Source organism: Rhea americana, unplaced genomic scaffold, assembly GCF_003343005.1.
Source record: "Rhea americana isolate MKP2758 unplaced genomic scaffold, rheAme1 scaffold_63, whole genome shotgun sequence".
Taxonomy (NCBI): Eukaryota; Metazoa; Chordata; class Aves; order Rheiformes; family Rheidae; genus Rhea; species Rhea americana.
Genome location: NW_028186790.1, coordinates 4,732,602 through 4,745,293, shown reverse-complemented (window position 1 = coordinate 4,745,293; position 12,692 = coordinate 4,732,602). Strand labels below are relative to the sequence as shown.

Here is a 12,692-nt window from a genome sequence, read left to right as displayed (position 1 = left end):
ACCACAATGTATTTGGTCATCATAAGATTCAGAAGTTGGTATCATAAATAAAAGACCATACAATGTATGAATAAAATCTGTTTTCTCCGCTTAAGAGACAAAAGCAAAAAGTAGACAGTATGACTCAAAGCTATTCTGAAATTCTTGATAGACTTAGTTATTTGTTGATAATTAATATATCATGCCACTTTGGCCTTCAAACCAATTCTCCATTATGAAAACGACATTCTCATTGCAAAGGAAGATGCATATACCTCTCCCCAGTGAAAGTAAAGGACACAGATTTGCCTCCTTAATTTGCCCATAGGCATTTTTACAATCAAAGATGTGTCATTTTAAGTCTCTTATACATTTTTCATGTATGTGAGACAATACACATTCTTTTGTCTTCCAAATTGTTTTTTTTTTTTTTTTTTTTTTTTTTTTTTTCTGTGAAGCAAAGAGTAATTTGAGGTAGATCTACACACAGCACCCGACAATCTAGATAATGTCTGCTCCTACTCACAAAGGTGGTGTCCAGTGAGGTTTATATCAAAATCCTGTCTGCTTGTTGATTGCTGCATATTCATAGAGTTTACATTTTTTAAAGTTTTATTTTTGGCAGGGAGAGGTAGAAAAGAATATGACCAGGACCATTTACAGAGTTTGTCATCAGGCCAGTGAAAATAATGGTTGCGAGAAGTCCCTTGGGTGAGCTGACACTCTCAACCCAGTTACATGGTTACTGACCTTTTACTGATAAGGTTCTGAAGTTTTGTTGAGCTTTTAACTTAGGCTGATGGGCTTTTAGGAGTGCCTCTCAGGCAAAGGTCAGTATCTCTAACAAATCCTTCTTTGCCATGGACTCATTTATTCTTGCTCTTTGCTGCACACCACCACTCCACTCCAAAGACAGAAGGCTTTATATTTATCTTAGATTTTCATATGAAGATTGTTTTCCCTTATTTCTTTTCTCTTTTTTTTCAGCAAATCTCTCCAAAAAATCTTTGAAGCATCAAGGGAGTTTTTACAAAGACACACTATCTTATTTATTTTATTTGGTCAGGWTTAATAAATCATCTATGTTATTTCTTGCTTTTTCCAAACGACAGACCTGCATAATCTTAGCATATGCACCAAGCTCCTGTTGCTCGCTTTATTGGTTGTTCCACTAGATTTACTGGTATTGCCCAAGGCTTCACTGAGAGAAGATACTCTGCTTAACTTTGTCATCTGCTGCAAAACGGATTATGCACCCCCTGTAATGTGCATACTGTCAACTAATGCAAACTTAAGTCAATTTTGTGGCTTAGACCACCTGTTCCTCCGTTTATATGCTCCCAAAGCTCTGCTATTTACCAAGAAGTGATGAAGACACCTGCCAAAAATATGTATTACAAAGAGTCCAGTTTAGTGACCATCTTAAGACATGCATAAAGTTAAATTAGCACATAAGTCTCAATGAAGACAGTGGAACTTAGATTCCCGATTAAATTTGTGCAAAATTGTATTAGAGATCTTCTTTTTTCCACTTCTTCAATGGTAGAAAAGGGGATGAAGATTGGTGTATATTAGCTTAACACTAAGTTGCTTATTTTTTTAATATAAAGCTCAGTTACCTGGAATGGATACACTGAAGAAGAAAAATACACCATACTCAGTTTAGCTTTACATTATAGTCTAACAATTCACAGCTTTCTTCATAAAATATATATTTATTTGAAATAGGTACCATTTCAAATACCTTTAATTACCCTTGTGAGACAGGCTAAATATAACCTTGCATTTTTTTTCCCTTGATAATAATTTTGTGCATGTTGCCATTGGGTTTGTATTACTGAAGGTCTTTTCCCCACTTTATTTTCTTTTAGATTTTTTTTTGTGCTTTATCATTTAAGCATACAAGTAACATAAAATTTATATTAAATTACTGTATTTCCAGTCTGCTTCTCCAGACCATGATTGCTACTGCTAAACATAACCACATATCCCTGCAATCCATTAAGGAACTAAGAACAAGCAGTTCCCAGTGTGGATATATTAAAACAAGGCTGCATAAGCCAAGGACATTTATTCACACTTCTACTGTACTGTTGGCTATATCACACATGGGCGCACAGGTCTACAAAGCACAGGTCTACATGAGAGTACACAGCACTTCTCTTCTTAAAACCTCTGGCTATCTTTCTGATTTTATGAAGTCTCACTGTGCTCTTCAAAAGATTTAAGACAAGATTACTTTTGCACAAGGAAAAAGTGCAAGGTGGTAAAAAAATACATTGGTTCACTAAGCATATTTTAAACAAGTGATCTTATCAAGACAGTAGCAAAATCAACTGAATTTGTTAAAAGTACCGTGAGAGGTAATTTAGGTAAATCATAATCAATGTTTGCATTAGATGATACAATGCTAAATGAAACCCTCAAAAAAGAATCAAAATTCGTATTTTTATTTCTCTCAGGTGCTTTTAGATTTTCATTTGCTATTTCCAAAATGCACTATAACTTTTAAAGACGTCCAAATCAGATAAATTAATGTCCATTCAAAACACATTTTCTGTAATGATGACACTTATCTTGATTAATGTACATAGGTACTAATCTCAGCAAAATAGAGATTGCACAAATGTCATGGCTTTCATGCAGTCTTTTCCCTCATCTGTTCATGCTATTGAAAACTTTGCTTATCATCTCAAAGATCAGACGTGCTTAAGGATAGTTCTAGAAGTTTTTGTACTGTTAATAAATCTCCATCTTTTAATCTCACAGTCTGTGGATTTTCAGTAATTCTATACTACAGAATTTTGTTTTCCGATAGGGGACCCTTATTTAAAATTATGGTGACTTCTCTCTTTCTTATGGTTAAAAAAGTATTTCCCAAACTCATGATCCAGCTTTCAAAACAATAGAAACTAAATTATTACTCTAAAAGGGTCATTGGAGTGAACTTTGTATCAAAATAAATCACTTGGCAGAGGAATTCTGACATATTTGTCTCTCTTATGGCCCAATCTTACTTTCACTAAAGCTAGGGGGAGTTTTCTAAGTACTTCAACAGAAAGGAGCTAGGTATTAACAAAGCAAGCAACTCCATTCAAGGCATAAAGATATAGGTACCAGAGATTCTTATACTTGTCCAAGTGAGATTTTAAAGCACTGCAAATACATTTACACTCTCTCCTCTCTCCCCTGTGAGTTACTATCCTATCCAACCCAAATGATGTGAAAAGAACTCATTTAGCTGGTGGGGTATCTTTGCTACGATGGCAAATTATGTATTTGCCAGTATGAGCAAAATAACCTCTCCTTGCCCAGCTCAGCTCTTAGGAGAACTAACAGTTCTAAAAAAGAAAAAAAAGACATCTACTCAAAGCTTTTGTCTTTACACTTTAACTGAAAAGGATTATCTTTGCTAACAAACTTCAGAAAAGCTTTGATAGTTTACAGAATTGATACTGATCAAGAGATTTGATAAATGAAAGCCTAAGTAAATAATAACTACACATGGAAACACTACAGAACAATTCCACAGCTGAATACTCTAGTCCATAATGAATCTAAAAGATATTTAAAACTATTACTTTAATATATTTTGAAAATAGATCAAGCTATATCAGAACAAGACATTCAGAACCGGGAGGTTTTTACATGACTTATATAGCAATTTCTATTTTGTTTTAAGTTTCACTTTCTATCTTACTGCAAATTAGCATTCATGAATAGACCGTCACATGCTGTTAACAGAGAGATGGAGGCTACATGGGGATGACCATGGACAACACTTCTTTTAAACATAGTCTACATATTTTCTTTCCATTCTTCTAAAACTGAATAATTATTTATTGCATTTTACATAGCATACAAAGATACATCACAATGCAAAATATTTTCTTTTACTGTCATTTTTACTGTTTAAATAAACTGTAGTTTAAAACAAACGGACTTTATAAATACAAGTAATTTCTCGCACACCCATGGCAAAGAGTAGAGAGCTTCTGGAACCTTATATCCCAACCAATATCTTTGTCAGAAGGGTCATGTGCAGAGATTCCTCCTTCCTCTAAAGTGTGTTGCGAAGGGCTACAGGTAATCATGAAGAAGCAGACTCAGGCTAACAGGATTGTGACATCTGTCGTTCTGTTGTGTATCTGTAGGCCATTAATGCTTCTAAGCAAGCTGTTCACAACAGATAGAACATGGTGTTCTGGTTCAGGCATAAAATCAGAAAACGAGCACCACATATGTCAAAGCAAAGGTATGATTTAGGGGAGCAGTTAATAATAACAATGTGTATTATTAACAGTGTGACAACAGAAACTTCAGAAGGACAGAAATACTACTCTAGAATCAGCTAAATTTAGTAAAGAATGATAAAACATATTCCTTTTTTATTTTTACTAATATCAGAAATAACAGCAATAGTGTTTTATAAAGTTCCTTTTTTATTAAATATTTTGAAGAATGTATAAAAAGAGGAAAGAAAAATAACTTCCATGCACACATATGAGCATCACCTAAAATAACATATTTAATATGCATTTATGCATCAATGCCTCACATTGTGGCCATTTAACCCATGAGACCATTAATAATACTAATAATGGGTGAAAGAAACTGGTTAAGGACACAGAAACCAACAGCAGGCACAAAAAGGCAATTTTAGAATGGTAAAAGGTTAACAGAGAAATGCCTAGTAACCTTTCCTAGGCATCTTTAATTTATTTATAAAAGAGAATGAATAGCATCAACATTTTACACGGCATAAAATAACTCAGATTAGTTAGCAATGAAGAAATGTTTGCTTAACTCAGAAAATCTTGGTTAGTGCACAATCTTGTGATGGGTGAAGGTTTACTGATTTATGAAGAATAAGACACACTGAAAAAACCTTCTAAGTCACGTACATTACCGAATCCTGAAACAGTTGTAGCTCCTCAAGAGAAAGACCTGAATGAAATTTGTATACAGCCAAAAAGGAAAAAAAATGAATATATGGTTATGCCACTGTATACATTTCTGGAATCATTAAACGTGTACTATAGTGTTTTGTTATGTTCTTCGTATTTCTCACAAGAAAGGTATAGACCAAAAGGAATTCTGTTTGCAAGAGAGTATGGTGAAGGAGAGATACGGTAGAGGCAAAAGAAGAAAGCACAAAAATGATGCAGTGTGCTTTCCGAGATGTTAACCTATCTTATGCATAACACATGTTGTTAGCTATTATGTCTAAAATCAATCAAGTTCTAGCAATATCCCATATTCTTTGGTATTACTGAGACATGGTACAATGCACAGTTTTGAATCACGTATTACAAAAACGTTATTTGCTTAAACTCAGAGGTTTTACACTCTTACTCATCAATGAATTTTACAAGAGAACAATTCTTGCATCATATGATGGGTTTGTTAACAAGTGTTAATTGGGATGCCCACAAAGGTGCTGGCGTTTCAAAAGCACCACCACAAATGAATGCTGTAGCATACTGAATTTCATTAGTATAGTATACGTCATAGAATCATAGAATCAGTAAGATTGGAAGGGACCTCTGGAGATCAGCTAGTCCAACCTCCCTGCTCAGCAGGGTCACCTAGAGCACGGTAGACAGGGTTGCATCCAGGCAGGCCTTGAAGATCTCCAGAGAAGGGGGCTCCACAACCTCTCTGGGCAACCTGKGCCAGTGCTCCGTCACTCTCACAGGGAAGAAATTCCCCCTCATGTTCAGGCGAAACTTCCTGTGCTTCTATTTCTGCCCATTGCCTCTTGTCCTGTCACACGGGACAACTGAAAAGAGTTTGTCCCCGTCCCCTTGACACCCTCCCTTCAGGTACTTGTACGCATTGATCAGATCCCCCCTCAGGCTTCTCTTCCCCAGGCTGAAGAGGCCCAGCTCTCGCAGCYGTTCCTCATAGGGCAGRTGCTCCAGCCTCTGTCAATCATCTAATTAAGTTAATGATCAAACCAAGTACTTTAGGGAATACTTAGTGGTGTCCCCAGTAATGCATACAGAAAGGYTCCAAGCAAGGATTCATATTTTGGAAGACAGTGCCTGGACGATGCAGTCTATTATGATTTAGGCCTCAGTTTCAAGAACTGAGAAAATCATTATGTCATTTAGCTTCATTTCTCAGTTCTGCGAGCCTAGTTTATTGGGTTCTTTCATCATTGTTCATGAGGGGGACAATCTAGTCTGTATTTGGTTAGATTATGAAAGGGCTTTAAACTGTGTACCAAGAATCAAATCTGCTAAACATACATGCCAAATATAAATATTTACTGAATTATTTAAGCAATAAATATATTACATTAAGCTCTAGCTCAGAATAATAAACTGTAAGTAGTCAGAGGCTCTTAAAAGTAGAGAATTTAAGACCGAACCCCAAGCTCATATAATAAAAGAATATCACATAAGAACTACACAAAAACAAAATCAAATGATCTAGCTACTAAAATACACATATGTGCTCAAAATCTTGTGGGAATCAAATATTCCAGTAAAAATAAAGGGAGGGATGGAAACACAAGTTTCTTATTATCACACTTCGCATGTTATAAACCCTAACAGTTAATTTATTTTTGGCAAAGGGACAAAGGTTGCACAACACTCTGGCTTGCACAAATATCTTCTACTGTTAAATGTATCTTAAATGTAGTGTGTCGTATGGTAACTTCACACACACAGTGCACCAGGCAGTTTAAGCATGTCCCAAAGATATCTAACTTTCAACACATAAATATCATGCTGCCAGCATCAGGTGGACGAGGTGCAAAAAAATTTACACAACAGTTCATAGTTTAATTGAAACCAGACAAAATCTTTTGTGTAATAAAGATTGTAATGATGTTGACCAAAGAAAAGTTGATATTTTTGGAAAAATTACCACATATGATATTTTCTAGAATCTTTTGTATCAAAAAGATAAAACACATTAATAAAAGTTCTCTCAGAAAGCCCTTGCTAATAATCACAAAATGAAATAAGCCTGTGGTAATATATCAGATTAACCTCATGTTTCACTTTTTTAGTTGCTGTTTCCTTTAAAAGAAAGAAAATGTTAGACAGGCAGAAATGGTTATGAAAAACTAGAAGAACCTACTCAAGAATATATTAAATTGAGACCTTACACTAACACTGTACTTTCTTCCACTGAAGACCGTATAATGTAACAGAAGTGATTTAGGAAGAGGGAGTAAAAAATAACAACAATTCAGTATTCTTCATTCATCATCCGCTACTAGAATGAACTATTACTGAGGACTAAGAGTAGTTGGTAGTTATCCCGTTGTCCTGTCTCAGCCTTCATACTGCTTCATAGGGGAAAAGAAAAACGCTGATGCACAATAACAAGAACATGCAACAACACCTCCCATTCTCTTCAAATTACACAAACCAAGGCCGATCTGCAGCAGAAAGGATATATGCATATGTATTTAAACAATATCCTTTATACTACTACTCATCACAATATGTATTACTATTCTTTTCCATATATGTCCCCATGTATAGATAATAAACTGTTTGCCTTGAGTTAAGAAGATGCTATTAAAATCATAACCAGTCTTAACTATGGTTTAATAACATAACATAATTATCAAATACCTAGTGATCTGTTTATAAATTATTTAAAGATGAGAAGACAATAAGAAAGTCCTAAATTTGTTCATCACCATTATTAATCTTTTATATTACAATGGCATTCGGAAGTCCAAATTCAAATAAGAACTTTACTTTACACCAAACAACTTTTCTGTATTTTATTTGGGTTAGTCATTAATGTTCCCTATTTTACTTTAATGAGAATTTCTATTTTACTTTAATGAAACTAAGAGTTTCTGTATAGCAGAACACAGCTTCTACAGGAAAGACATGGCATTACCCATAGGCTAAGCACGTACTCTGCTTTGCTAATAATGCAACTTTCAGGTTGTAAGGTTGATGTACCTGAAGTTCTGATGCTCGCTTCATCATTTCCAGTGTGATGTAGCAACCAATAGAATGAGCAATCAGTACCAGCTTTATATCTTTTGACACATTCTTTTTGAGGAAGTTCAGCTTATGCTCTACTTGTCCGTTAAGTCCAAAAACATCCTCTAGCTCCTTAATATCTGTGTCTGAAACATAAAAGAAAAAAGGTCCTTTGTTTTAATATTAGAAATTTCAGTTATCTCATTTTTCTTCACTTCTTTGGAAAACTCCAAAACAAATAAATAAATAAATAAACCCTAAAAATTGTAATTTTATGTTAGCACTACCGGTAAACACAGACTGATGAATCACGTGCTCAGAATGTGAAGTCTAACGTTTAGCTGGGGAAGCCGGGAAAGATACAGAAACCCGTGGAGCTTGACAGCACATCGTCTGGCATTATGTTCTCTTTCATTCAATACAAGACGAAACTCAAGGCATTCAAACAACTGAAACCGATCCAACCTCTTCAAACTTTACCCTGTGAGATCAGGACTAGCAACGTTACACAGGAACAAGAGACCTTTCATTCTAGACAAATTATCACCTATGTCCTCGTGCACTAAGGACCTTCATATATTGAAAACTTCTTGTCTTAAAATAAAGACACAGACAAAAGTTCCATAGACTGAGGAAAAATATGAAGGCTGGATGTGTCAATATGGAGCATTAGCATAAAGAGAAAGATCAGGTTAGAGTTTCAGGGTTCCACATTACTGTGCAACCTCATTCCTGTCTTGCCAGGGACCTCCTAAAGGAACCTGGACAAATAACTTATGATGAGAACTTAATTACTGTCTCCCCGGCCAACAAATAAGACAAGGATAATCAGGTGACTGAAGCACATCTTATGGAGAACTTGGGCACTTTTAGCTCATTAAGTGAGTGACACGGTTCTAAAGCTCCTCAGTGTACGAATTCCTCTCTCATCTCCTAAGCTCTATCAACTAAACTAAAAGCTATACTAAAGATACACCATTCCTCCTTTTTAAACCTGACCACTGTATGGAAAAGATTGCAAGAAGAAATCCTGAAAAAAMCAATGAAAGAAGAAAGACAGCAAGCACAAAACAACATATTCCTATAGTTTATTTAAAAGAGATGTACTGGTACTAATATCATTTGGTTTCTTAAATCCATACTATTATCTCAGAGTTCATTTCATACTCAAACCCCTAATCTGCTATACTCCTTACAAGATGACTTCCAATACAGCTTTAGTCTGGARTAAGCCAAATATCCTGGCAGCAAGATTCAAACATCTGATGGGGACTAGCTCACCGCTGAGCTCCAGTCCTACAGACAGTAAGCAGGTTCCTGACAAGAATCACCCACCTCTAGCAGCTCAGAAACATCTAATGGGGGTAGTACACACACAGCCCTAACTGGCCCACCAAGTATTAGGTGCTTAACTTCCTCCCCAGCTTCTTTTAAGGTCCTGTGCATCAGTTCCCTGTCTGAAAAACAGAGCTGGAATAAAGTATCCATCAGACAGAGATATTGTAAAGATACATTTAAGGAGACTGAAAGGCATTCAAACACCACTGTAAGAGAAAGTTAGCTATCAGTGTAGGCCTGTTTTAGCTATAGCTGGTTTTGCACTTGCTTGGAGAAAGTGCTAAAAGGAGCCTTTCTCCCTTTAACTATGAACATAGTTCATCTTATTATTAATGCTACCTAGTCTTTTAACACACAGGTGGTAGATGGTAACGGATCAGTATTTCCACACGCTAAAATTATTAAGGTACTGAAGGTATCAGGAACGTAACAGCAATAGTAYTAATTGGTAGTCTAAGTGGGCTGGAAAAGTATTACCTTTCTGATCATCTATATAAAGTAAAAAGTTTTGAAGGAAAACAATTGCTAAAGAATGTGTTCTGATGCTTTTTTTTCTGAACCTTAAACAATTATCACAGAGGTCACAACAACAAAGTTTTTTTTTTCAACCAAACCAATATTTCTGCTAAAACTATTAATGATCATATACCAGTGTAATTTACAGTAGTTTACTTTAAATGAAAAAGGGGTTTATTAAAACAYTAAAGGAATGCAAAATGAGATGAGAAGTAATATTTCGCCTATTAGGCTTTCTACAGGTAATGGAAAAATAAAAAAGCTTGTTCTGTTTTCCAAAACCCTAAATAAGGACCCTAAGGCCAAAACATTGTTTTTAATCTTGGGTTCTATTTTTAGCAAAAGCTGTCTCTCCTACTTTTTCTTTATTTACCCAGCAGCTTAACATCATGCGGGAATGGGCTGTCTAAATCACAAGTCTAATTAAGGGTATATATAACCCACTTAAAACAAAGAATACTAGGAATACGATGGCCCAGTGGATATGGCAACAAGTGACAGAGTATGTCATGTTGAGCATATATATGTTATTATATATTGTGCTGAACAGATCAATTTTCCTTGGCAGATATTTGCTATAATTTCCATACTCTATTTCCCAGGCACTAAGAAATTCTCCAGCAAGAAAAGAGCTTATAAGAAATGTTTTTCAAACAGCCAGTTTTGTTATGATTGATTATGATTACAGACACCAGTTGAACTGCATTGGGCCAAACYATGGAGCTGAGCAGGACTGTGCGTAAGATGGTTAGTTATTTAGATTCCCAAGTCTATTGGCCTATTTTACAAACACGTACAAGCTCTCTTAGATTGAAAGTGATTCCTGACAGCCAACGCTTACCCAAGAGAATTGTTTCAGCAGTTTAATGCAACTTTTCCTTTCCTTCTCAAATGCTGGAATGTTGCCAAATCAAATCATACTGGTTATAATTCTGGAAAAGCCACACTGGAGGATAAGCAAGTGGTGGAGCATTTGGGGATCCATATGCTTTCTATTCATCACAGACTGATCCATCAACTCTTTGGTCACGTGGAACTCCTATGTCACATAAYTCTATATAGAAATACATATTCTATCTTATTTCCGGACAAATATAAAATTGTCCATGTCACATGTTAGCTCACATCTCCCCAACACAAATGTTACGCTTATAATAGTCCAAAATATGTGAGAGCAGGGCTGCATCACAGGTTGGAAAGATTTATTTATTTATTTTATGGAATAAAATCATCCAGGGATTGTCCAAAATCAACATGAATTTCTTGGGTGGAGGAGCTTAAATGAGATCTTTATATAAGCAAATAAGACTTGCACAAACACACTGCCAGTTAGCTCTCCAATGGCTCTGCATCAGAGAAGGGAACAGAGGGAGAGTTACTCCACCTCAGGTGTGGACTAAATGGTATGGCTGAAATAGAGCTCATTTAAGCAGTTTTCAGATAGYAGACATTATATGAGTTGTACCTTATGCGGCAAACACCCCATCTGGGCCTAGACATGTGATTTTAAGGCTCTATTTAGCTGAAGTCTATTAAAAGAAATACTGTATTCCTATATTTTCTTTGGCAAAGAATTAATCTTCTGATGTGCTTTTASAAAAACAAATGTGCAATCACTTTAATGAATCTCTTTTTCTGACCTCTGCTAAACCCATAGTCAGAAAACAATGATAGATTAAAATAAAGTGTTTGCTCTGAGATTATTCAACATGTTAATCTTGCAACGAAACATGACTCTGATTTTCAGGGAAATAACAGAGATTTTTTTTCTTTTTCTGATGTGTATGCAAGTGAAATTCTTAGGCAGAATAAAAAGAACATCAGCTATAAGCATACATTAGACTGAGAAAGACTTAGCCTTTCATTAAAATTCTACAAAAAATTATAGAGTCCTTTTAATTGGACAATTCAAAAAGATATGGGGCGGGAGAAGATTTGCCAACACTACTTAAATTTGTGCATTTAATTTCTGCATGCCTTTGTCCCTCCCCAATTTCACCAAAAAAAAAAAAAAAAAAAAAGTCTTGTGTGTCAAGCTTCACAGCTACCCTGCTGTCAGTGGGTGACTGAACATTTAAGCTTGAAACACAGTCTCTACTAGTGTGCATTTGTTGCAGATAAAGTCTGTTCCAGGACAGACTCATACACTCCTTTATACAGGAATACTACAAGGCCTACAAATTAATCATGAACAAGAGATGCAAAAGATAGTTCTGGTTCACTTTTTAAGTAAAGGAAGACGATCAAGTATGTTTCGAGCTACGCAGCAGAAAAGAAAAAAAAGAAAATCCTATTTTTTATCCTCAGCACAAATGTATTTATTTAGCATTTCTTGTGGCATGACAAAGACTAGCTCAATCACTGACTTACTGTAAACATGGACTGCTACAGGTAGTTTCTTCAGGAAAGAAAATCTTCCCCATTTAAAATAAATAGAATAAACTATTTATGAATCAGTTACAACTAAAACTACATTTGAAATAATCAATCTAACTCATTTTATGGGTTATTACAAATCTGAAAAACTATCTGATCCACAGATCGTTTCACTCCAGTCTCATGTGTCTTCCCTACCTCCATACTCAAAATCAAACAAAAATAACTTTTAACTTTTTTGCCTTTGCTTTTATATAACAAATTAATCATAGAATGGAAGGTAACCGGGAAAACGGGACAAAATGGTAGGATTTACATCAGGTTCTGAAGACAGCCCAATACTTCTCTTTATAATAGTGCATCGTTACTACAGCRTAATACCTGGCTTCCACGAAGTGTATCCCTTCTGGTCATACATGTATGCCAAATAGTTAAGAAACCTGTTTTGGTAGAATACAGATACTACAGTGTTCTTGAGTTAGGTTGAAACACAGTACTTTGAAAGGTAGCAAAAGGTCR

General features: G+C 35.4%; 1 protein-coding gene across 1 annotated transcript in view; it reads right to left on the bottom strand.

The window, feature by feature from the left end:
- The window catches only part of LDAH (lipid droplet associated hydrolase), a 105,184-nt gene that overhangs the window by 54,708 nt on the left and 37,784 nt on the right, over window positions 1-12,692 (bottom strand). The window contains exon 3 of the mRNA XM_085320410.1: window positions 7,920-8,089. Coding sequence (XP_085176536.1) covers window positions 7,920-8,089 — 170 coding nt within the window. The remainder of the gene's footprint in view (window positions 1-7,919; window positions 8,090-12,692) is intronic.